Below are 26,962 nucleotides of genomic sequence, written 5' to 3'. Positions count from 1 at the left end.
TTAAAGTGCTCATGTCACTGTATGTTTGCACGGAATTATTAAACCGACTCCATTGCATTCCAGTGGAAGCTTGCAAAGTTTTCTGGACAGCTTCTGAGGGCTGCCTCTTCTTTGGGACTCACAGGAGCCATCACTCTTACTGCTTCTTCAGTATATGCTTAGACTCATTTCGCACACTCTAGTCACAGCACAGGAGAAAACCCACGGGACTCAAATGACAATCACGAGTAACATAGGATTCTCTTCATTTACCAGCTGTGTGAACCTGGAAAGGTTAGCACCTTGAATCAAAGTTTCTGTGTTTGTGTTTTGTGTAGGTGAGTATCGGGGTGTACCGATATCCAATTCCCACTCACAGAAGGAAGAACTCTAAACAGGAGAAGCATGTGCCAGTCAAAGTGTAATCAGGAGTAATTTCAAGGGAAATGGAGGACTTGAGTACAAGCTTGAGTAACTGTGTGCAAAGCCATTTGTAGTTTGGTCACTCTTTAGGCTTTAGACCTAAGCCTTTCATCTTTGGGAAAATCAATCCAAGACTAATTTAATTGGGCATTGCATGGATTTTCTTGGGGGAAATGTGAACAAATGTCTGTTCACCTTTGATAAGATGCCAACAAGAAGTCAAAGTATTCCACCAAACTGTAGCTGGCTCAACTAATGAATTGATTGTGGTGGCTCTCTGAGCTTCTCAGGTCTTACAAGTTTCACAGGTTTCCTGAGCTGCATATGGGTTCATAGCTTCTGGAGTCTTAAGAGATGTCTTTCTCTAGGAGGTAATGGTTTAGTTTGGAGGAAATGGAATTTGAAATGTGACTACATTCAAGTTTCCTTAGGGGAAACTTCACATTTCCCCTAAGGGGGTCCCTTAGGGGAGGTTGGAATTATCACTTTTTGGCCCTTGATCATTGATAATTTGGCAGGGAAATACCAACTTTTTCTGTGCAAAAGAACATAGTTACTTCCTGGTCATATTGTAACAGTCTTGAGCAATGGCTTCAAATGCTATCACAGAACTATCTTGAATAATGAAATAAAAATCACTGAAGTTAGAATGCTGAAATCAATGTTTCTTAGACATGACCTAGACTGTGGATTTGGGCTTGAAACTGAGTTAGTAGAGCCATGGAGGAAGCCCCGGGCTTGATCCCCAGCGTCACATGAAACAGGGTTTGGTGACACACACCTATAATCCCAGCAATCTGTAAGTGGAGGGTCCGTCTAGCTGCCTAACGAGTTTGAGATCCACCTCAAATAAAGGGCAGTCATGTAGATCAGTGATTCATTCTTCGTTGTTTTCCATACACTATGACTTTACCACTGTCTAGAAGATGCCCCTGCTGATTCTGTCCCAGAGCATCTGAGTAGAAGGTAGGGACAAGGCGTGGGGGAGGGCGGGGGCAGCGGTGATGGTCATGTCCATACCAGGTTCACGCTTTGGTTCTGGGGGCTGGGCTTGGGGCTGTCATTTCTACACCAAGTCCACACTCTGGGTGGCATTGCTGTAGGTGAAGCACTCCTCAGATCTCAAGTGTGCAGCTCTGTTTCTACAAGGGGGGCTGGTTAACATGACCATTTGGATTCCAGGAATCTTGGATAAGGGTTTTGCTTTTCCTAAATTTTGCCTTTCCACAAAACTCCAAGGGCTGCAGATGATGTCCTTTTGAGCACGTGAGGGGTGTTGACTCAGTCGTCACTGGTAATGTCTGGGAAGCAGCAGCATTCCCAGGGAGCCTGCTCAAACCTTAGTCTCTTGAATCCAAGATTGCTTTTCAACATTTCTGCACACTAGAGTCACCTGCAGGGTTAAAAGAGTATCGCTTTTCCATCACAGAGCTTTTTATTTAATTGATGTGGCTGTGACACAGTCGTCAGAATTAAAAAATATAAAAAAAAAATCCCTAGAATGCTGCCATATATAGCCTTTTGTGAACCAGTGTGCTACAGCTACACGCATGTTTTGGGTTTCACTTTTGAGGTTTGCATTCCAAATTCGTGTTCTTTCGTTATACAACTTTTTCTAAAAGTTTTAATTGGCTTAAAGTACAGGGATATCATCACATTTTCTCCTGGATTTTTTTTTTTTACAGTATTTTATCTTAAAAGTAGGTTATGAAGCTGAAAATAATTGGTTTGTAAAAAGTGATCCTCCAGTGTGCCTAGCAGGCACCGCTAAGTTCCCACAACATTCTTTTTGCTTGGCTTCAGACACCTTTCTCCAGTGACTGTTACAATGGCTGTCCTGTGGGCACCCCACTTTCATCCATAGTGACATACTGAAGGCTAACAGCCTTCGGTTATCAGGCTACACAAAAGAATTTGGCAGGACTCCTTTCAGTTCTCAGAGCAGTAGGAGAGGTTGGACCTGCAAGTGAAAACAAAACTTGATGTAAGATGCCTCTGGTACCATGGGGTAATCAGACAAATCATGAGATTTCAGAGATCAGAGATCCTCCAAAGCCATGGACTCAGCGGAGGTTAGTTTTAAATTGAATCTTGAAGAATAGGAACAGGACACATAAGCCAAGATTAGAAAAATTGAGTTTCAGATAAGGAAGCCAGGAAATCACTTGGTGAAGGGAGCTCCTGCAATGTCGGAGAAAAATGAGTTGAACTGATTTGGAAAGAGATTGTGTGGAAGACTGGGAGAGCTAAGTTTCAGAGGAGCTCAGATAACATTTAGGGGAGTAGCAAGTTGATGCAGAAAACAGTCAGGGAAAGTTCCTGGTAATTGCAGGCAGGTGAGACCACAGTGCTAAGCTTTGGAAACAATGTACCAGGTAAGAGATTAGTGCTAAGCTTTGGAAACTTGCAGCCACCCTTTCCCCTAAAGAGCAGCGGAAGCACAGCTTTTAGTTAGAGAATAATAAGGAAGAAATTAACATTTTGTTTTTAAATTCTTTTTAATCCCTCCATTTCTAAAACGTCTTACCATATTGTATTTATTCCTGTGGCAGTCCTAATAGTTTTAGAGCGAGGGAGACATAGTTTTGCATGGTACTTCACGCTAAGGAGGCTCACAGTCTAGCTCTAGTATGCTGAAACTAGTTTACTCTGCCAGGGTGTCTTGGACCTTCTCTGTGTGGTTGTTAGAACAGAAGTTTCATACTTTAGAAAGATGTGGTATCTTAGGTGCCTAGAAATTTCTGTCTCAGGCTTCCAATTTTGCTCACCATTGTTCTGTTTCTCACATGTCTTTGTACAGGGACTTGAATTATGATTGCTTAACTTGTCTCTTATTTAAGAAAGTCTCGCCTTGTCGCCCCAGGATTTAGGTTTCAGATCAGCTCATTTGTTGGCTGCCTTTATGAAACTTGAAAAACCACATTTTTGCCCTTTCTGGTCTGTAAATATAGACACACATGTGGTTTTGTTTGTTTTTTTGTTGTTGTTTTTCTGTTACAAACTAACTGCCATGCTGGCAAGGCCTACCACTCCATTATAAGTTCCTCAGTGTCTGGAATATGCATGCTGCATTAATGAAACAAGTCTAACAGAAAAATCGCACCAACATTCCTGCGGCATTGAGTGGAAGATGTGTGAGGGATATAATTATAAAAGCTCTGCAGTGTGCAAGGATTCTTGGATGCTTTGCCTTGTGGACTGATTGATCTTGTGGACTGACGACACCTGGGCTGTTCATTGAATTCTCCAAACGGGCTGGGAGACATGTCTTCTGTGTAAGACAAATTGGCTGCTGAGAATGAATGATGACAGGCATTTGCTTCCATTATCGATAGTGATGTGCTTCATTTTTCATCCTAAAGGGGGAAAAAAAAACCAACTCAGATTGAACTGACTTGTTAATTATGCAGCGTTTTTTTCAGCATCTCTGAACCACCATGAAGAATGTGAGGTGGTAGCCTCGCCATTCAAACCTAAAGGCACGCCCTCTCTCATTGTTCAGGTATACATATTTGCTGGCTTTTGCTCAAAGAAAAAGATCACCAGGCTGCTCATTTTCACCAAGCCGGAAATCCACAATCTGCGCTGTCAGGCAGTGCTTAGAAGAGAAATCTCAGTCTCTAAGCCCCAGGCCACTAATCAGTTCCATAAGTCAACAAACTCATCAGGGAGACTAAATCAGCCAGTGTGATTATTTGGCTAGTTGTTCATAAAGCAGGGCACCGGACTGAGTGCACTAAGTCAGCACAGCCTTGAACGAATGCATGTTGACTCTACTACAGTCTTCTGTATGACATTATTGAAAGTATATGTTGTTTGTGCTTCTTGGATCTGCATTTGCGTAAGATGAAATCTGCAGTTTTTTCCTATCTCAGGATATATATATATATATATATCTTTAAAAGCCCAGTTAAAACACAGGGTTGCCATCATCCATCCCTACTACCCTCAAAGTTCCAGATTTAGACACTGAAAAACAACAAACCCAACCAACTTGCTAATGAGGCTTTGCATTTTGACTTGATTATCTTTAGATCTCGTTTCTTTCTATTTTATTATCTTAATTTATCTTCAAAAAAGCTAAGTGGACTCTACAGAGCAAACAGCAATGAATTCTAGTTGCCAAGATCTCAAAGTGGTTAAGGGTCAGGGTAATGTCACAACATGAACCACACCTCATTCTGATCTTGTGCTCCTCACTGAAAGAATATTTTGTCTCCTAACTTCTGTAAGAAATGCTGCTTTAAGAAGCAAAATATTATTATTTGTGTTTCTATTATGCAAAGAACTCTGGATACTACAAAATGAAAATGTAAAAAATTTCAACATTTAATAGCTTTTCAAAGAAAATTACCAAAGCAGCTTAATTTCAGAAACCAAACTCACTATTTATGCATACAGTAAAATGTCACCCATGCACATTTACATTAGCCATAGCTAGAGTAGTTTAACAGAATTGCAACTCTTCTGAAAGGCAAATCAGTGATCTGTCTACTGAACACTAGCGAAGATACCAAAGTTACAGAGATACCCACATACACAGACATGAAAAAGATATATGATAGGTGATATATGTGCAGTACTGTAGGATGTGGATGAGAAACCAATAATAATACATTTGATTGAATAAACAAGTCTCATTCTCCCATCATTTATATAATCAATGAAGGGTAGATGTATTAAAGGATAGAAGAGACCGTCTTCTATTTTGCTGAACATTTGCCATGGCATTTTGTTATTGAGAACAGAAAGGTTGCAGAAGTGACCTTAGTGAGTGATAAAATAAGTACTAAGGACAAATATTAATTTCATGACAAAGGAAATACCAGTGAAGTTGCTTACAAATATTATTGTAAATACTACAACTATAAATATTTCAACAGTTTTTAGGACTTAGGAGAAAACATTTGGATATCTATTTGCTTTAGGTTAAGGCTTTGCATCTCAGGGGATGTTATTGACACCCTAACAAAATGTCTCTGCTGAAAACAGCTTGTAATTTAGAAAAAAAAAAAATTTAAAATATCTTCATTCTCTCTCAGTATCTTCCAGCTGAGCTCTGTTTTCCTTATTGCCCTCCCCCCCCAAAAAAAAACTTCAATCAGGAGTTTAAAATGCATCTGTGCTTTTAATACTCATTCATTATTACAAGCAGAAAGAAATCTGTCCTTACAACTTACTTCTGGGACAAGTGAGGTGGTAGAGTGGGTAAAAATGCCTGCTATTGAGCTCGGCAACTAGTTCCATCCTTGGGACCCACACGAGAGACTGAGAGGACCGATTCCTGTAAATTGCCTTCTAAACCTTATATGCAAGCCTGCACATCATCTTCCCTGGCATAAGCGTGGACATATGAAATATAACTGAGATGAAATTTAAAATTTTCTCTGTGAATAGACTGAGTTTGTATCTTTCAGAAGTGATTTTGCAGAGGCGTTTTTTTCTTCTATCTTCTTCTCTTCATTTACCACCTTCCCTTTCTTCTTTGTCATTGTATTGGCTGAATCTTATGGTTTGGATTTATTGTAACCTTTTTGACACTTGAGGCATATAATAAAGAGCTGGAAATTAATTTGAAAATATAACATTTTAAAGAATGGTATTTTTCTATTCCAACATCATTTTGAAACATGTGCATGTGTTACTTCTGGCACTCTAGCAGAACAGAACTCTGAGTACGGATGTGTGTGTGTGTGTGTGTGTGTGTGTGTGTGTGTGCACGTGTTAAATTAGGTCAGTTTTAAAGCAATAGCCACTGAAGAGTCATACCCAAATGCTTAGACTCTGTAGCTATGTGTTCCTTGAAGTTGAGAGCCTCAACAATCTTAGTAGTCCCACAATAGATCTCCATGGGGAGTGACAATCCTCAGTTGCTCAGTCCACAAGGCAGGATGTCTCAGCAGTTCCAGTCTTGGACAAGGAGCCCCGAGGATTCTTGGAGAGCTGCTGGTTTTCATGCTTGGGAATGAAATGCTTCTGCTATCAGAGAACGAATCATCAGCAGCAGCAGGCAGGCAGGCAAGAAGGAAGGTGGAGCGAGCAAAGGGGGCTAATCATCCCTCTGCCACAACCTTTTATCTGAACTCTCATGGAGGTGCAGACCACAATGGGAGGGGCTTACTGCACCAATCAAAACAACTGGGACAGTTCTTCAGTTGAGGCTTTCTACTTAGCTACTTCGGTGATTTTATTTGTGCAAGTTCAGGTTAAAAACAATCCTAACAGCCCTGTAATTTCTTGATTACAACAGATTCCACAAACCCTCTGCTTCCTTTCCATTCCTTTTGACCTTTCGTCACTCTGTCTATACAGGACACACAACACACAGATGTACTCCCACATAAGCCCCTGCATTCCATGTTTCACATCTCAGAATATATGGCATTTCTCTTTTCTGTTAGGTTCCATGTTTAAATGCATTTCATGTGCAGTAAATATTAACTTCGATTTTTCTTGCATAGTCAATTATGGAAATATGACCTAGAAAGGATATGAATAAGCAAGCAAGAGGATTCTTATGCATTTATTTATTCAGACTATGTTGAATAACAGCTTCTTAGACCAAGGTTCCATGTTAAGCCACATGAATAGCAATAAAAATTTTCCAGTACCTTCAAGCGAAAGCCTCACAAGAACTCCTAGAGGAACACGTATTCACTGGAGGTTGTGCTTGTTGGATCCAGTCCTCTCCTCTTGCTTGCAGGTCATTTGGCATGTGGCACTACAGATCCCACGAGAGTGATAAATATTTCTAAATAAGGCACATTTTGCAGGCACTTACAAAGTTCTGTAGACTTATATTTAAGTCTCATACAGAGAATACAAACTATGTTCGTGTTACCAGGCAGGACATTACAGAGGACCCCTGAAGAGATCTGCTCTTAGGAATGGTGGTAGATAGGTAAACAAATAATTCTAAGGCTCATTCCCAACATGCATCATGGAGACACCTCTAGGAAGGGACCTACTATCTCTGATGGGCTTCTGAATGGCTCAGGAGGAGTTAAATAAATAAGAGCTTGAAGAATGAAAAGATGGCATGGGAGAGATGGATCAGTGGTAGAGTGCTGGGAGTTGGTCTGGTACTCTGTGTCTACAAATGCTGAATTCTGGGCTCTGAGATCTGGTTGCAGGCTGGACGAGTACAGTCTCATGTACACTGATCTATGTTGTATAAACTTTGCTCCCCAGTTATCTCTGATTGGTTAATTAAAAAGATGAACAGCCTGTAACTGGGCAGAAAAGAGGTAAGCAGAGTTCCAGTTCCCAGGCTTTGGGGTCTCAGGTAGGGACCATGAGGAGGAGCAGGAGGAAGAAGAGGGAGGGAAAGGACATGGTGATGAAGAATTGACCTGATGGACAACAAACAGCTTAGACAGAATATATGGCAAGTAACTTGGAGCATATGGCTGGAAAATAGCCAGACTAGCTTAGAGAATTAGTATAAAGCAAACCTGCCCAGTTATTGAGCTTCTAATTTATTAATAAGCATAATAAGTCTCTAAGTCATTTATTGGAGAGCTAAATGGTTGAATAGAAAATCTCTATGAATTATAAATTTTCTATAATATAGGAGTGATTTCTACTCTCCCAGAGAACCCAAGTTCAGTTCCTAGCACCCAACTTGGGCAGCTCACTGCCATTTGTAACTCTAAGCCTGACAGTCTTCTTTAGGGCCCTGATGAATACTTACACACTCATGATGTATATTCACCAGATCACAGACATTCACACACACACACACACACACACACACACACACACACACACACCTGGAGGGGACAGGAGCTCCACGGGAGGCCAACATAGCCAAAAAATCTGGGCCCAGGGGACCTGCAGAGACCGATGCTCCAACCAAGGACCATGCATGGAGAAGACTTAGACCTCTTGCTCAGATGTAGCCCATAGACAGCTCAGTCTCAATGTGCGTTCCCTAGTAAGGGCAGCAGGGACTGTCTCTGACATGAACTTAGTGGCCAGCTGTTTGATCACCTCCCCTTGGGGGGGGGGTGCAGCCTTGCCAGGCCACAAAAGAAGACAATACAGCCAGTCCTAATGAGACCTGGTAGGCAAGGGTCAGATGGAAAGGGAGGAGGACCTCCCCTATCAGTGGACTGGGGGAGGAGCATAAAGGAGAAGAGGGAGGGTTGAACTTGAAGGAGATGAAGGAGGGGGCCACAGCCAGGATACAAAGTGAACACATACAAATCTTTAAAGTCTGATAAAAACAATTATTTGCATTTTTAAGTGGGAAGACAGTCTTTCCAGGAAGAGACAGAAGACAAAATAGGACAAAACGAATTCTAGCTAAAAGCCAAGAGGAAGTTAGGAAATGGCCAATGCTGTATTCTGCTAGTCGTCGTGGATGGAGTGGGTGCCAGGTGATAAGTGGTAAATGCAGGCTGGTGTCAGGTTGTAAGAGAATGGGACGGAGGAAACAGTAGCAAGGAAACGGCATGAGGAGATGCTACAGATCTCACGCATGGGGCGGAGTACAGTAGCCTCTCTACGGGGGACCTTAAGGATGACGATCACACTCAGTAGAAATTCTCACCTAGGGTGAAGGGCTTCTGTGAACAAGAATGCTCTCTACATGAGGCTCTTACCACTTTTTTGAGACTTTGGGTGGGAGGCAAGACAAAGATCTTTCCTGAGAGAACCGATTTTGTCCGAGTGCATGCAGGTGAGTGTGTGTGCACACTTGTGTGCAGGTAGGTGCTCTTGAGTCCTCCGAGCTGGAGTTAGCAGGAGGATTTGGATAATCTGATGTGGCTGTCAGGAGGATAACTCCTGAGTACTGCAAACGTGCTACTTAACTGCTGAGACAGGACCCCTGAGCTCAGATGAGTAGAATTTTAGTTAACACTGGAAAGTCTTATTTAAAGTTGTTTCCTGAATCTCTGGGGCAAGGGCTATGGCTCTGGAAGCATTCCACTTGAAATCCATTATCACCTGTGGTTGATGGAGGATGTTCTCCATCTGTGTTAGTTACTCACTGGTATTTGTGCATTCCTTAAGCTCCTTGCAGAGGGATTGCTTAGAATGGCTTTTCTCATCCACTTCAGCTTGATCAGCCATCCTCCCAACATCAGACAGAGAATTCTCTTATTAGTGGGATGGGGGGTCGTCACCATTATTCTCAGATTTTTTTTTCCTCCTTTGTTCTTTCTCACAAGAACCATTTAATTTGATATCTTCTAGTAGATGCTTTTATTTACAGTGCATACGTACCTTGCGTTAAATCTGTACTTTGCACACTCATGCTGCTTTCAGTAACATTCTCTGTCAAGCCTAGGGAAGGTTTCTCATTGTGCAGACTTAAACAATAAGGGCCAGGTTCTCTCCTCCAAGCAAGGTTTAGTAATCGAGTGCTGCACAGCCGCCACAGTCCCACTCTCAGGACCTCCGACTCTTCATTGCATCTGCTATCACTCCCTTGGGAGTCGCCTTTGCTCATACCTGAGAAGAGGCAGTGACGGGAAGTTGTCTTCAGGAGGGGTGTTTCAATATATGAAGTCCCGTCTGTGTCAAATAGCATTTGTAAAGGTATTGCTAACCATAGCATGTGTAGGAAAATCAGCCAAGATCTATATTTGCCTGTGACAAGTTAAGAACAGATATCTTGATAGGCCAGGGTCAGATAGAAGAGGAGCAGGACATTCCCTATCAGTGGACCTCGGGTGGGGCATAGGAGGAGAAGAGGGAGGGAGGGTGGAATTGGGAGGTGATGAGGGAGGGAGGCCCAGCCAGGATACAAATTGAATAAATTGTAAAAAATGATACAAAAGAACAGATATCTTTTGAAATTAAAGTTAAAATCATACAAAGAAGAAATACAATTTTTATAGACAGATAACTTTGTTAGTAATCTTTCCTTCTTTCCTTCCTTCCTTCCTTCCTTCCTTCCTTCCTTCCTTCCTTCCTTCCTTCCTTCCTTCCTTCCTTCCTTCTTTCTTTCTTTCTTTCTTTCTTTCTTTCTTTCTTTCTTTCTTTCTTTCTTTCTTTCTCCCTGAGTAACTTTAACATCACTTGCCTCTCTGAATTTGTCATAAAAATTGATGCAATACTCATTCTGCCAGAAATTCTTCATGGGATTTATGAAGTAGGATCAAGTACAGTTGAGAAGTTTATAAGCATCTTAAAAATGCATAGCTATAAAATATTATCTTCTGAAGTATTAAGCAAGTAGCTGAGTATAAACTAAAAAAAAACAACTAAGGAAATATGTTGATTTTTTTTACATATGTCACATCATAGCTTGTTATTTAGAATTATTAAATACTGATCTAGAGATATTTCTCAGTGAGTAAAGTGCGTGGATTACAAATGTGATGACCTGAGTTTGCATCCCCAGAGCCTGTATGTACAGTTGGATATGGTAAGGTGTAGGTAATCCCATAGCTCCGTGATGAGATGGGAGATTGATATAAAATACTTGTAAGCTCTCAGGCCAGATAGAGTAGCAAACATAGCTGGGGACAACCCAGAGACCCTGCCTCAAAATAAGGTGGAAGATGATCGCAGACACCTGAGGGTGGGGTCCTGTGGCATGTGTAAACCCACATACATAAAAAGGAATGTCGATTACTGTTAATGTTAAATAACTTTTTATGAAATACCTTTAAGAGCATAGTGCTTTCTCCTGCTCCCCCTCCTTCTTCTTTTTCTCCTCCTCCTTCTTCTTCATATAGTTTTATGAAGTACGTTGTTATGCTTGTCTTACAGGTAGAAAAAGAAAGACACATGGAGGGTACTTGGATATAAAAGCCGTGTGACTCTGAGTGGCTTATCTAGAAACATCTACCTTCAATACTCTTTGTCTTTTAATCTGTGTGATGCTGCTCTAGTCTTCATGTGTCGTGCTCCTCACGTCCATTTTGTAAAATCTAAATTTCTATGATTAGGAGCATCCTTGTTCATTCACATGCTGTGCTTTCTCCTTTCTCCCAAGAACGAATCTAACCTTCTTCTCCTTTCCTAAGTGTTAGCTGCAGTTTTGTGCTCTGTGGGGAACATTTTCCGTATTCCTCAGGCCACAGGCCTCTTTAAAAATTTTCTCTTGAACTTCCCCAACATACAAACTATACATAGAGAAGCAGATGTTACATTTAATTATATAAATAAATTGTATACTATATTAGGTCACTCCATATGTAACCTAATAAACATAGGTAAGGTTTGTCTGATTAAGTAGACTGTCTTATATTTATTTCACAATTTATACTGTATAGGATAAATGGTAAGCCTATAGGAAGGACTAACTTAGCTCAGCTCTAAATAGAATCAACAAGTAATCCTTAAGCAACTATTACAACATAGTTTAAGCTTCCATGACAAGTGAGAAATCAGGTTCAGAAAGGTAGAGACACTTAGCCAGTGTTAGCAGCTAGGAATCAATCCCGTCCTGATCCACAAAACCTGAAGTCTAGGGCTCCATCTTCTGCAAGTCTCAACTGAACAGTTGGACTAAAATCCAAACACATTATATGCTTGTGTTTGTGTTGTGTATCTAGATAGCTTTCTGTCTCAAGTTGACAGAAGCCAGGTGGAAGCAACTGAGTCCATTTATGGGTGAACTGAGGGAATTTTATCTGCATGGAAGATACGGACTACTGGTCAGTCTGTTAAAGAGGGCTGCAAGAGCTTCTCTCTTACAGATGTAGTGATGAGGTGTTCAAGGCCTCTCTGCAATGGCGCCTACAAAGTCTAATGAGGTGATTGCTTTTCTCCTGTGTGTGACACAGATATGTTCAGGGTTGTATTTTCTGCCTATGCTCATTCTGTAACCTCAAAAGCTGCTGGAACTAGGGCTATGACATATGCTTCATAACAAGGCATTGCTAGAAGGTGCACAGGATGTAGTCTTTGTCTTTTCTGGGGCATACATTTGTTTTTCTGCGAGTGGACACATTGGCTTAATATTTTGAGCTCCAGGCAACGTGAACACATACAGACCACATTATTCCGGCTTGATTTTACGTTGTTTAAATCAACTTGCCACCTTAATTTGTAATGTTTTATATAGTATATTTTTCTTTAGCTATGACTTATATCTGTTGTCACTCAAACTATCTATGAATCACCTGTTCGCTTGTTTCAGTTACCATCCTATGCCTGTGAAGAGACACCAAGGCCAAGGCACTTTATGAAAGAACAGCATTTAATTGGAATCTCATTCATAGTTTCAGATGGTGGGGAGGGAGCAGAGCAGCAAGCTGATAGACATGGCACTGTGCCTTCCCTGAGAACTTACCTGCAAGAGGCAGAGTGAGTGAAGCTGGGCCCATCATGGTCTTTATCCCCAGTGACACACTTCTCCTCCTCCAATAAGGTCACACCTCCTAACCCTCCCCCAAACAGTCAGTCCACCTAGTAGAGACCAGCATAGCATATAAATAGAGAAGCTTATGGGGGCCACTGTCATTCAAACCACCTTGTTGGCTATCAAGGTATCCTCATTTACGTGCAAAGATTCAGAGTATCAAGAGACATGCTCTCCCCACTGTTGCTTCCTGTCAGTCTATGACTGTGTCTAATGTTGTGTTCAACATCTTTGCAGGATCACAGCAAGAAGACCGAAATAGGTTCTGTGGTGTTTTACTGCATTTTAGGAATATTGGCTGTTTTCTACTACTGAGAGATTATGGTTGCAGTTGATTTTTTTTTTTTTTTAGAAATAAGTTCTAGACATACAGATCCAGGTAGACCCTTACAGTCCTTCTTACCTTGGATTTTTGTTCCAATTGAGTCTCAGAACTTACTGGAGTTTTTATGACTAATTAGTGGCCTTGCAGAGATTAACTGAGGCAGTGTAGTTCCCCTTGTTGTTTTAATTCTGTCTCCCTCCCTCCCTTACTCCCTCCCTCCCCTCTCCCTTTCCACCCTTTCTCCATAACATTTCCAATAAATAGATTTTGACACGGAAAATTCAAAGAACATTGTAAAAAGCAAGATGATTTATTTACACAGTTACTAATCTTTTTCCTTCCTTCTTTCTTTTCTTTTCTTTCTTTCTTTTTTCTTTTTTGCTTCTAGCCCTCTTCAATCTAATTCCTGTGGGACTGCGTGTGGTGGCCATCCAAGGAGTGAAAGCCAGCCTCTACGTGGCCATGAACGGAGAAGGCTATCTCTACAGCTCAGTAAGTAGTTCACTCTGTGTGTGTGTGTGTGTGTGTGTGTGTGTGTGTGTGTGTGTGTGTACGCTATTTTAAGGATTTTACTATTTGGATGTTAAAGGTCATGCCAGTTACTTTCCTTGTTGTATGTTCTTACATTGAGTTTCAGCTTCTGGAGAGTACAGTTTGGAATTTACCCTTCTGTTTCCTTCAAGAAGTGGAATGCTTTTTCTTTCCCTTGTCAACCACTCTTCAAGGATAGCAGATGACTTAGAGAGGGCCCGCTTTATACAACTGTAGAGAAAGTATTTTCATAGACTGCGCTTTTGTTTGTGCTTAATAGGTCAGCGAAGTGCCGAATATGATGTTGTATTTTCTAATTGAAAGAATTATCTAATTTAAAGACAGTGGGAATTGGTAGAATGAGCTCGGGATTAGGGTCATGCATGTATTATGCATATATTTATAGTGTGTGTGTGCGTGTATGTGTGTATACTTTTTCACTTTATCTTAATTTCTGGATCTTTAAAGGGCTGGTGTTGGTCACTCCCTTGTATAATATCTCTTCAAATTTACAAGTGAAAGTTGTGTAGTGCCAGTGGCTATCCTGTGAGCACTGACATGTTTTTAAGTATCTAAGACACAGTTTTAAGTTAATACTATCCTGGTTGTTCTTTCTCAAAATCTGAAATTCGTGCACTGAAAAAAAAAAGTAGCTTTTCTGAATTTGTTTTCTCATATGGGAAATGCCTGTTTGTGATTCATATGGAAGACCAACGTCCCTTGAAAAATCACAGCTAAAGATTTGTACTCAACCTGTGATCTCTGTCATTGTCGGACTGTCTAGAGAGTCCACCTGTGTTTCTCAGCTGTGGGCTGAACACTGAATCATGACAGTAGACTTCAAAATAACTATTAAATGAGGAGCTAATTATACATGCTTATTAGAAATTCATCAGACATCATAGTATATTAAAGCTTCTATTGTATGAATGTTCCCAGCAACCTATGGTAAATATGGTAACAGATAGGCCAGTTACGCTCATATTTCACATGCTGTTTGACTTTATTGCTATGTCACACTGGTCCTTGTATACGTGTAATTGCTGTGTTGGTTAAAACACAGATAATTTTAAAAGATTAAAGGTGATGGTCTACTTTGCAGCGCATTCAGATCTAAATACCCACTTTTATATGCTAGACATGTGTGCACATTTTCACGTTGATGATCAAAATAATAATTGACGATAGAAACATCTTAAGCCATAGTAACAAGCATTCATTTTTCTTCCCATTCATTGTGGTAAATACATTAACAGCCCTTCATGTAAAGTTATCAGAAAGCTCTTTTAAATTTTTTTTCTTTTCTTTTCTTTTTTTTTTTTTTTGTTTTTTTTTTTTTTTTTTGTTTTTTGTTTTGTTTTGTTTTCAGCACCAGAGATTGGCCTAGGGACCAGCACATGCTAGGCTAGTTTAAGCCATAGCCCTAACCCCTCACAAATTCATTAAAAATAGAAAAATCAAAACAAGCATAATTCTAGTTAACTAAACAAGAGCAACCTTGACTGGGATGAAAACTAAAATGCGGAGTAGACCTGGGGATTGTGTTAAAGACTAAATGAGGCATCACTGAATGTAAATGTTCAGGGTGCAAGGCCACAGAAGCTCCTAGGCTTATGTCACTGAACTAGAGTTGACTGTCATTGGCCAGAGGTTTATGTATAGAGTGGTTAGAGAAGAGGGGCATACAGGTTCATCCTCTGCAGATTTTTCAGAGTCCTATTCTTTCTATGCCTCTTATTTTAGAAGTGAGGCTAAGTGAATGGGTTCAGGGTCTGTAGAAGGAGGCAGCTTAAGGAAACTTACAGTTTTAATTGCAGTCAGAATTCTGAAACAGACCCAACCCCCGTGTGAAGCCAACAACCACTTACTGAGTTACATACTTTGCTAAGTAAGATGGTTTTGGTCTGTTGCTTATAGAATCATGGTGTTTTCTTTGCTAGGATAGCAGAGGCAAGTAGCCTAGAATGCTAAGTAGATCACTGCAAGCATAGGCCATCTGGTTCTCTCCTCTCAAACCCTCCCCTGTCTCTGGCCCAGACTGATAGGGTTTTTATAACGCCGGCTTTAAACAGTCTATAATGGGACTAAAGGGACCAACATCAGAGTGTACGGTCTCATCACACTCTGTGCACTTCCTCTATCTGGTGTGCTGCAATAGGAGATGGGGGGAGGGGGCAGGGGCCTTGTGCTGAGTTCAAAGGCAGTTGTTGACCTCAGCTTTCCTGTGGATTTGCCATGTACTAAGGCTCGAGGTTATTTGAAAAGCAGCTAGTTCTTGTGGCCAGCGCAGTAGTGCACATCAGTGAGGCCATCAACAGACATGTGGAGGGAGAAGCTGAGTCCAAGAGGAACTCGGGGGTGGTATCCTGTCCATACTGCCCGTTTCCGGTTTCTGTTCAGATTTAAGCTGGAGATATCCCTTGTTCACTTTGAGTTCTCTTCATTCATTGGGAAGCTGGAAGGAAGAGTAATAGTGAAGGTGGGCTGATTGCTGGAGCCTGGAGCTAGAAGGAGTTAATGTCTATTCTGAAAATCCAGGAGAACGAATTTATCTCTATGTATACATATATATGTTTAGTATACATATATGTATATCTAGATGAGCTGTATCTATATCATCAATCTAAACCATCTGCATATCCATGTCTATCTAAACCTATATGGATATAGCTACATAAATATAGCGATAGATTTATCTGACGTAGTTTTTTGATGCATCTGGACTTGGTTTTCAATCATTGCATTTTTCATGCTGAAACCTATTTTGCTTTACATCTTTTTAAACTCTCTGGCATTACTGAAATTTTCTAGTTGTCCGTTGATCCCTCTAAACTCAAGCTGCATTTCTGTTCCTTTAATGATTTCCTCTAGTTTTCAGTTTACATCTATCTATCTATCATCTATCTTTCTACATGATTCCATACATTGATAAGTATTTTTGTGTTTCTGACTTCTAAACAGCTCATGAGCTGTGGGACATTTTCCATTTTACCAATATGATGAACTCCACTTTAAAATAAATTATTTGTGGATAATGTTCGCATTTTTCCAATCTTTGAAAATAATCTCTGCGAATAGTGTTTGTGTGTGTGTATGTGTGTGTGTGTGCCAAATTTAATCTTGCCTTGTTTACTGTTTCCCTAAACAACACATTTTATTATTCTCTGTGTGGGGATCTACTTAAGTGAATTTTTAGGTTTTGTGTGAGGATCTCTGTGTAATTGGTAATTTCCTGCCTTGTGAATCCATGCCTGTGTATCCTTCCATTTCTCCCTTTGATTGCAGTCCAGGTACTTGTGAGTGGCTCACTGGACTAGCATTTCCCTTAGCATCCATGAGGTGATATTCCACTGGTTTCTGGCATCTGTTGTTGAATGTAGGAATTTGTTGTCAATTTATTATTTCCTTTTAGGTAATCTCTATGGAAACCTAAAAAATATTTTCACTTTATATTTCCTGTTTCTAAACGGTCTTTACCTGTTAGAAACTTGTAATGAACTTATAATTCAAAAAGTTATAATTCTTAAATTCTAAAAAAAAATAACTTGTATCCCATATCCATTTCATCTATCAATCATGCATTCCAGTCTTTTGTGCTATTTCTATGATGTAAGTTAAAAGCATTCATACTCATTGTGTTCAAATTTTATGCTGTTTTGTGATTTCAGTCATGGTGTTTTTCATTTCTGGATGTTGAATGGCTTCTATTAGTACCCTCCCACTCTTGATTTATTTCTTCCTCTGTTTTTTTTATTGTATTGCTTTTTTCACTTTTTACCGAAAGTTATTAGCTTATCTCTCCAAGCGTTTCTAACATAATTGGCCAGTGTTTTCCATAGTTATGAATTCATATATTAAGCATTAATTCTCAAGTACCATTTTATAATCACATTCAGGTTAGACTTTAGCATTAACTCTTTATCAGGGTTTCAGCTTTGGAGCATGCTCACCTCTCTCTTTTCTGACAGTTCTACCTGTGACGTCTCTTGCTGTGTCCTAGCATCTTTTTGGCAACTTTTATCCATATCCCTAGTTTAGAGTAGTCTTAAGGCATTTCCAAGTTGTTATCCTAGGGTAACAATGGGGTGAGTGCAGGAGCCAGGTGTGAGGTATGGGCTTATCTAGTCTCTCTTGTTGTAATGGACTGCACTGTGCTTGAATGTAGGGACATCATTTTCATTGCAGGATACCCCAATGCAGCTCACTGCATTAGCAACTACCCAGGCTCTACTCCTCGCTTTGCTAGGAAGAATTTTAGTTAAGTCAGCTAACTTGCGAGTACTCTACTCCTAATAAATGGCTTTCTTCATGACCCAAAGCAAGGCAGGCATGAAGCTGCAGCTGGTATGGTACCATTTCTATTTCATGGAAAACGTGTTCTTGCTTTGACAATGCTGATTCTGGCAGTAATGATTAGGCCATGAGTTTTGTATTGTACTTGTCCTTGACCTCTATTTGGAAAGAGAGGGTACATGGTACTGTGAGCAGGCAATGAATCAATCTCTGTCTCTGTCTCTGATTCTCTCTTTCTCTCTCTCCCTCTCTTTCATTTTTCATTTTTGGCCGAAAGTACATAAAGCAATTTTCCATCTTAATATTTTTGCATGCACTTTACTGTTAATCATGTCTATACTTTGGGCAACAGATTTCCAAAACTCTTTCAATTGCAAGAACTAAATACACATGCCCATTAAAAAACATTTCCCCTTTTCTCCTTCCCATGACTTATTTCACTAAGCAAAATGTTCTCAGTTTCATCCATGTTATACCATGCAATAGGATTACTTTTGTCCTAAAAACTTAGTAAAAATTCCATGATGCGTATCTTTTTTGTCTATTGAAAAGCATTGAAGTTCCTTCTACTTATAGGTAATGGGATTAATGATGCAGTGAACACGAATATACAAATACGTCTTCAAAAGTCTTTTCACTTCTCTGGATATATGTCCAGAGATAAAGTGACTAGGCCACCTAACTCTGTTTTAATTCTGTTGCAGAGCCCCATACCGTCGCCCATGCTTCAGCCCTGTTTTTCACTGCTACCAACAGTGAACAATTGTTCAAATGCCTCTTTCCCAACCAACCCTTGACATATTCTGAAATAATTTATTTTTCCTTTGACTTTGGTCATCCTACCACATAGAGATGTACACAAGTATCGTTTGTGTCAAGTTTTGAGTTTCAGCGATGCAAAGTTTGCTGGCATTCCATATGTCTCTTAAGACGTCTTCTGCGCAGCCTCTGGGAGTTTAATTTTTTTAATTTCTTTGGCTGGTTTTTGTTTGCTTGCTTGTTGTATGTGTTTGTTGCTAAGATGGACCTTGCTAATAGATGGTGGATATTTACTCTTTATCAGATTCTACTTGAAATTTTTTTCTCTTTACAGGTGGTCTTTTTACTTTATTGTTGTACAGAACTTTTCATTCATGGAGTTCCCAAAGCTTTTTCCTTTTGTTCTCTTTCTTTACTCTTGGTGTCATATTCACAAAATCATTCCCATGAAGCTTTGACTCTAGTTTTCTTCTAGAAGGTTTAATTTCAGCTCTCACACTTAAGTATTTAATCTATTTTGAGTGAATATTAAAAAAGATGTTTAAAGTGCCTTTTTCATTCTTTTGCATACAGCTATAAAGTTTTTCTTGTACCGTGCATTGAAAAATGTGTCTGTACTCGTGCCAGGATTATACTGTCGAATTACTGTAGATTTATGTATGTTTTAAGGTCAGAAATTATCAGGATAATTGCTTTATTTGCTTTGCAGTTTGTTTTGACTTTCATTTATCTTTCTGTCTATTTACTTTACAACCTGATTTTAGTCTCCTCACTCCTCCCCTCCTGGCCTCCCCCCCTCCCCTATTCCCAATTCCCTATTCCTCAGATAAAGGGAGTCCCTTGTCCTCCCACCAGGCCACATCAGCACATCAAATCTCATCAGGAATGAACACATTTTCTTCCCCTGTGGCCTGGAGAGGCAGCCTCTCAGGTGGAAGTGATCAAAAAGTAGGTAACAGAATCCGTGTCAGAGACGGTTTCCTCTCCCCTTACTAGGGAACCTACTTGAAGACCAAGCTGTTCAGTGACTACACTACGTATGTGTAGGGGGCCTAAGTCAAGTCCATGCATGTTCTTCAGCCTCTGAAGCTCTGAGCTCTGAGCTCCCTTGGGCCTAAGTTAGTTGGCTCTGTTGGTTTTCTTGTAGGGCTCTTGTTTCTTCCAGGTCCTTTATTCTAATATGAATTTTCTTAGTCTACAAAAAAGGACATTGAGATTTGATTACAAATGATATTGAATATATAGGTTATTTTAGGTAATTTGGACATTTAAACAATATTAATTTAGTCTGTCATGTGAACTTGATATGGCTATTTATTCATTTGTATCTCCTGACATTTTTTATAGCAACAAGTTTTTTAAGTGTGTAAGTTTTTAACTTCTTTGATTAAATTTAAGCTCACTGTACCTTTTGAAAGTGAGTTTAAAATAGTTTTAACAAAATTGAAAAACACTTTCAAGTAGAGAAAACGAAAGCGCTTTCACTCCCTATGAAAAAACTGGCTGAAGAAGACATTTTATGCAAAATTTTCATTATATATATAAATTCATTATATACATATACATTAAGCATCTATAATCTATTTTTTTCTGGTTTTGACTGTTCTTCTTTGAAGTTTAATCTATTTATTTATGTGCTTTATTTTCTTTTAGTTTTATATGTTTTGAAAAAGTCTATAAGGCCATCTAAAGTTTCTTAAATGGTTATATTTAAGTGAAAGTCAAGGGAAGAAGAGACTATTTTCATCATATGCACAGACAGCTGAGCTTAAAGTCTACCCTCTCTATAAATTTATTCACACTACCATTTTTTTATACTTAAATAATTTGAATTGAAGCTTCTATACATGACCAAACTACAGAGTAATATCATCAAGAATATAATATAAATCTAGATAGTTTTCATATTGCAGCTAGGAAATTGGTGATATGGTGATTTCATTAATCACCGTGTAGATTGATATTTGTAGTAGGTACTCAAGGATTGCTGACACTATTGTATTAGCCTTTTTCTGTTCTGAATCTGTGATATTCACAATCTTTCCAGTAGCCCAGCTCTAGAGTCAACTGATATGTCCATTAGAAATCACCATTGAACATGAAATAAAGTGCCTTTTTCTCATTAAGATGCTAGCAATCAGCTTCTGTTTTGCTGGTGAGTACACTTTGAATTAATCTTTGATGCCCAGGACAGACATTTTTTTTTCCCCAATCACTACCATGAGGATATTCTCTTGAATAGGAAGTTCTTCACTAAAAACTTGCTGAGTTTAGTTGCCTATTGTAAGCATTATGGGAAAATTTCTTACAAATAATAGGATAATTAACTAAAGTTTCATTGGGGAAAGTCTTGGTGACTTTTGGGCAATGCTGTCTTAGGCTTTACTTCAACCTCAGTGACTCAGATTTATCCAGCGTACACAGATCTGGTGCTATCTCGCATGCCACATACTTGAGTGTGAAACTCTGACCATACAAAGGCACGAGTGAATGAAAGCGCCTTATGTTTATAAAGGATATCCTTATTTTTGTAACTGTTGTAAGGACTTTGATCCAGTTGGAAAGTTGGAGGCCCCAGTGCCCAAGACCTCCTGCACTTTTGATGCCAAGCAAAGTTCGGGAGATTCCCAAAAATATTCTCTTGCTTGACAATTTACTAGAAACAAACAGAACTCCTGTAAATGTATTGTTACGGTTCTGGGTTATCACAGAGAAGAGACACAAGTTAAGTAGGCCAGGTTAGAACTAAGCATATAGCTGAGGCATAGAGGCTTGTCAAGCAGCATGAGGTCTTGAGTTCAATTCCTGGTCAGGACAACAAACTCTTCTGAGGCTCTGTGTGAAGACACTTCACTGGGGATCCAGTGGTAGGTTGCCCAGGTGGCTCTCCATCTATGAAAGAATGACCCAAAGTCTCCACCTGAATTATAGTTGTCATTCCCTGTCTGAATAAGTCCTTCACACACATAGATTGCCTTCTGGTATTATTGAGTTAGGTTAAATTCCTAATGAGCTGTACAACCACCCAACAGAAATGGATACTATAACATATTACGTTGGTTCCATCCCCACAAACTCACTTGCCTTTACGGTTCTGAATCTGTAATTTTCACAGTCCTTCCAGTAGCCCATCTCTAGAATCAGTGAGCTGATGTGTCCATCCCATCTTCTTTCCTACTGTTTTTTTTTTTTTTTTGCCACAGCTTGGAAGAAGGAAACAGTAGAAAAGGAAAGTTTGGAGCAGATCCTCTGGCATGCCAGCATTTGGAAAGTAAAAACACAAGTGAATGATTTGGATAACTTGGAAGCATTGACATTTGCATCTGGAAAAATTATACTTAAAAAGCAATTTGAGTAATTTGCATTTTAATGAAGTTTGATGTACTTAGCACACATGTCACTGATATTTCATTGATTAACAATGATTAATATGTTTGGGAAAGCTCTATTTTTTATTGTAATCATTGCTTATTTTATAAACTTTAAATAGTTATCTTCAAAATATAGATTAGTTAGTTTATAAACTGATGCTAGTTTTATTTAACTGAGAGATCAGTTAAAATGACATGCACACTATTTTTTACTTAATGCTGTCTTAATCTGTAGCAATTGTATATGAGTCTATAGCAGTGCTATATTCCCTTCTTCAAGTCTGTCTGTGTCCTAGTGTTAGTAAGTTATGACAGCAGCTCTAAGGGCAGCTATTGCGTTATTAACAATCGTTTTATAAGTATAATTACAAGTTTTGTTGGTTGCTGCTTTGAAAAATGCTTTTAGATTTGTATTCATGTTTCAAAACAATGCTGGGAGAGGGGGCAGAAATTATTAGCTATTGATGAACGGTGGCTCAGGTAGGTAATTGACCTAAATTAGCAGATCCTAGTGACAGGACTAGGATCTATATCTAGGTCTGAAGTGAAACCCGTAAGATTTTCCTGATGCTATTTTGTCCTTGGGTTTATATGTAATGACACCTTTACATTGTTAACTGCTTTGTATGTCCACTATCCTTTCATATAAATTATCTCATCATATCTTTGTAATAACTCTCACATTTTTTACTGCTGAGTGACAGAAGGTCTGCCTGGGAAACAGGAAGGGTAAAATGGATAAAATGATGTGACAAGGAAGGTTAAGATAAAGCAACTTTAGTTCAATGTTCATTTCCACAATCAGCATTGCTCTTACTTTCTCTCACAATGAACTATTTATTACCATATTGTCTTAGATTTACTATCAAACCCACAGTTCTTTGAGAAGCTTTATGTAAAGACAATAAGAAAAAATGATTAGTAAAACAAATGACAGGCTCTCGGTTAATGCACTAGTTTTAACAACATTCAGAATTTCACACCTCGGTCAGTGAGAGCAGACACCCTAGAGACTAGAGATGACTCTGGGTTATTTAAAAAGAAGGTGCAGGGTATGGGGAACTCTGGGGAAGAGGAAAAGAAGCCCATTGAGAGCTTCCAGGGATCATTTATACCCACACATTGTAGCAGAGAGGAACATGCTCTTTCATTTGTGCCTCTAATTATTTTTAGCATTCCCTTATTACAGATGCCCAAGTTTTGCTGTCATTTAGTATACAGTAAACACTTTCACATTAACCACGATCAAAATAGTTTCTTTATTTGGGACTTTGAAAAGACATTTGTCTGTGCTTCTTCTTTTGTTAGAATTAATTGTTTTCATGCCTTGTCGATCCTATCTTGTGCTCAAAGTTAGCGTGATAAGGATGAACACTTCTCAAGGAGATGAAAACTGCAGTCCCCAGATGAAGACATCTGCCAAGACCTTGTTAAGATAGTTGATGGTAACATCATGCAGCCTAATTCTGGCAATAATTAATTGCTGTCTGGCAGTTATCTCTGTAATCATGTTTCTAATTGTGATGATCCATGTTCTGCAATTCAGCTTTGTATAACCTCTGGCTCATGTGTGTGTGTGGGGGGGGGTCTGCAAACTTCGTTAGTCATGTGCCTCCTGTGTTGAGTCTTGTCAACGTTATATCTGTTATATCTTTAAAAGCTTGGGTTGCCATGCTTTTCTTTCTGTAATAAAGAAACACTGTCTAGCAAAGGTAAAGAACAGCCACAACATCTGGAAATCCACCCACTTCCCTTCATCTCAGTAGAGATTTACCACTGTGCTTGGCCTTTTACATGAGTGCTGGAGATCTGCTCTCTGGGCCCCATGGGTGCATCCCAAGCATTTTACCCACTTAACCATCTCCCAATCCCTCCCAGCACAATTTAAGTTCCTTATCAGCTTACTCCAGCATGGAAACATCTGAAATCAGAGGCATACTCAGGGTGGCCTCTTAGGAAACCTGATATTGAGAGAGGAGGGAAGAGAAGAAAACGAAGGGTGACGGCGGGGAAGAAATGGGTAGGTCTTTGGCATTAATATCAAACGAATTCTGGAATTTTGAACGTAATGACACCTGAATAAAGAAAGTTAAAGTCTTGTGGAAAAGTGAGAGGAAGGATAGAAGTACAAGGAGGGGGCAGGAGCTCCACAAGAAGACCAACAGGGCCAACTAGCCAGGGCCCAGAGGGACTTGTGCAGACTGAAGCACCACCCAAAGATCATGCATACCCTGGACCTAAGCCCCCTACACAGATGTAGCAGATGGGCCGCTGAGTCTTCTTGTGGGTGTCCTAGTAAGGGGAATGGGAGCTGTCTCTGCCATGATTTCAGTTGCCTGCTCTCTGATCACTCCCTCCTGGTAGGGCTGCCTCAGCAGGCCACAGAGGAAGAGGACTTGCTCAGCCTTAATGCCACTTAATGAGGCTGGGGTGGGTTGGGCATGGAGGGGGGTTCTCCTCTTAACTGAAGAATGGGGGAAGGAAGAGGAAAAAGAGAGGGAGGGTGGGACAAAGAGGAGAGAGCAGGGAGGGGGCTAAGATTAGAATGTAAAGTGAATACATAAATTAATTAATTTAAAAAGAAAAAATAAAGTTAATTTAAAAAGAAAAATAAAGTTAAAGGCCAGAAACCAGAAACTTGCCAAATTATTACATTGCTAAATGATTACATTGTTCACAGTATAATTTAGGTCATGAACGCAGATTTTCTTTTTCATCTCATTAACTTACGATTTCCTTGAAATTTGAATAATTTCTTTTTATCTTAGAGTAATTTTTGGTCACAGCATCTGATCCCTTAAATAACTTGTTTTGCCCATTTTCTTTTTACTCCATATATATTATATTAGTTAATATATATATATTAAATATATATATATATATATTAGTTAATTGAACTGGAATGTTAAACTAAGAGAAAAAATGGAATCCTGCCAACATGAGAATCTGGCAGTTAACTACTTGCAAATAGGTGATATGCGTTCTCATCGGCTATTCTGTCTTTTGTGAGAAAGAGTCATCAGTTCTGCTTTCACTGGGTTAAGTGACCATACGTGCCACTCCCCTGGCAGGATGTTTTGTACACCTTACTACACTGCATGTTCTTTGAAGTTAGGGATGATATATAACACAGGTTAATAGTTTACACGGAAAACCGCAGTTCCTGTGTGAAGGCTTAAATCTTCTGGAATGAGTCGATGGAGCATCATTGAGTTTAGTGCTTGTGATAACTCATGTCTGTCTGGTCCCAACAGTTTGGAAGAATTTCCTGGCTTGTGACCATGTGTACTTTCCAATGTAGTTAATGGTTCACCTTGGAGTAGACTGCGAGTGCTTTACTGCCCAGTAGTAAATTATGTTGGTCATACTCATAGTTTGTAACTTCCAGAATGGCCTGCACTGTAGAAATCAACATATGTGTTTTTAACCGAGGTTTTCTATTGAAGAACAGAAACAAGACAGTTTCTAAGAACAGTATGAAAGAGTATTTGGGCTTGAGTGATTTAAAAATTGCACCAAATTTTTAACTCTTCCTTTCTTACTCAAGAGCAGTGTATGGTATAGTTATTTCACATTAACCACACCAATGGTAGTAGCCGTAATGCACACACATGTATATACATGTGCAGAAATGTATATTACTTGTTAAAGTTTTATTTTAATTTCAAGACAAGGTCTCATTTCTAGAGAAGTTCGGGAAGGCCTGGAGTTTACTGTGACCCATGTTTGCCTGAAATTGACAGAGCTTCTGCCTCAGCTTCTAGGAAGCTGGGGTTTCAGATTTGCACTCCCATGAATGCCATCAATGGACACCTCACCTCAGAGACGACTCTCAGAATGTCAGTCCTTTGGCATCAGCGTGTAACACTCGTGCAGCATCTATCCCATCCTTACTTACAGCGATGGTACCTGCACCACCTAATCCAATATCTTTAGCTACCTTGGGCACTGGGTGATTGGTTACAGAACAGCTCTCATCTAATTAGGGGCAGTTAGCTTAAGTCTCAAGACTGGACTGTATCTGAACAAGAGCTGACTTTAAAAACCAAACAAGGACAAGCCTCCTGGTAGGTTACGTAATCCCAAGTGTTAGGTGCTAAATACATGTGCATACAAGCAACACTAAATGGACTCAGCAGGCTGTATTTCCATGTATGTGTGTATGTATATACATGTTTATATATGTAGAACAATAATAATTTAATATTGGAGGCCATTAATTTGAGACAAGGAGTTGAACACGGGAGGTTCTGGAGGGAGATGGGGTTGAAATGATTTAGATACAGTATTAATGTACAACATTCTAAGAAAGCAAAATTAATGACAAAAACAAACAGACAAACAAAAACTCCTAGCATTTGGAACTGAGAGAATGGACTTTTTAATGCCACAAGTGTCTGGAATGTTGCACTGTTCAGAGGACAGAAGGTTTGGGATGAAGATAGAGCAAACAGACATCAACCATAGCCAGTCTTCTCCCATACCACCTTAAAAATTAATAGGTTTGCTCTCTGAATTTATCTTGGGCTTGTACCAGGAAACACAAAACTTAATCATTTTTCCTTTTTCTCCTTCCAGCATGATCTAGTTTTCTAACATTGGAGGCATCTGTCTTTTTAAATGTCTCCATACATGTCACTTGAAGGGCAGCATATTATATGAAATAAGTCTACCATTCATGGCTTTTAGAACCATCAGAGAGAAAAAGAAGAAGGAAGTTACTAGGATATGCTAAGGGAAACCCAGTGTGTTTCCACCTGAGATTTTGATGTTTTAATTGAGATGTGAATGGAAAAGAGGTAGGTTGAAACAGAGAAGCAGGAGGCAAGTCACTTTTGTAACCATATCAGCAGACAACACTGAGCAAAATAACAAGAATGAAGCAAGCAAGCAAACAAACAAACAAATAAAAAATGTGTAATAGGTTGTCCAATTAGAACAGTAATAGAATGAGGCCAC

The 26,962-nt window shown here is 39.5% G+C and overlaps 1 protein-coding gene across 4 annotated transcripts in view; it reads left to right on the top strand.

Annotated features, from left to right (window-relative positions):
* Fgf12 (fibroblast growth factor 12) overlaps positions 1-26,962 on the top strand; it is a 557,338-nt gene that overhangs the window by 347,756 nt on the left and 182,620 nt on the right. For all 4 annotated transcript variants that reach the window (XM_060370164.1, XM_060370163.1, XM_060370165.1 and 1 more), the window contains one exon: positions 13,438-13,541. In XM_060370164.1, coding sequence (XP_060226147.1) covers positions 13,438-13,541 — 104 coding nt within the window. The remainder of the gene's footprint in view (positions 1-13,437; positions 13,542-26,962) is intronic.

The sequence above is a fragment of the Meriones unguiculatus genome, chromosome 17 (assembly GCF_030254825.1).
Source record: "Meriones unguiculatus strain TT.TT164.6M chromosome 17, Bangor_MerUng_6.1, whole genome shotgun sequence".
Lineage (NCBI taxonomy): Eukaryota > Metazoa > Chordata > Mammalia > Rodentia > Muridae > Meriones > Meriones unguiculatus.
The sequence above is the reverse complement of the archived record's forward strand: the minus strand, read 5'-3'. Positions and strand labels throughout refer to the sequence as shown.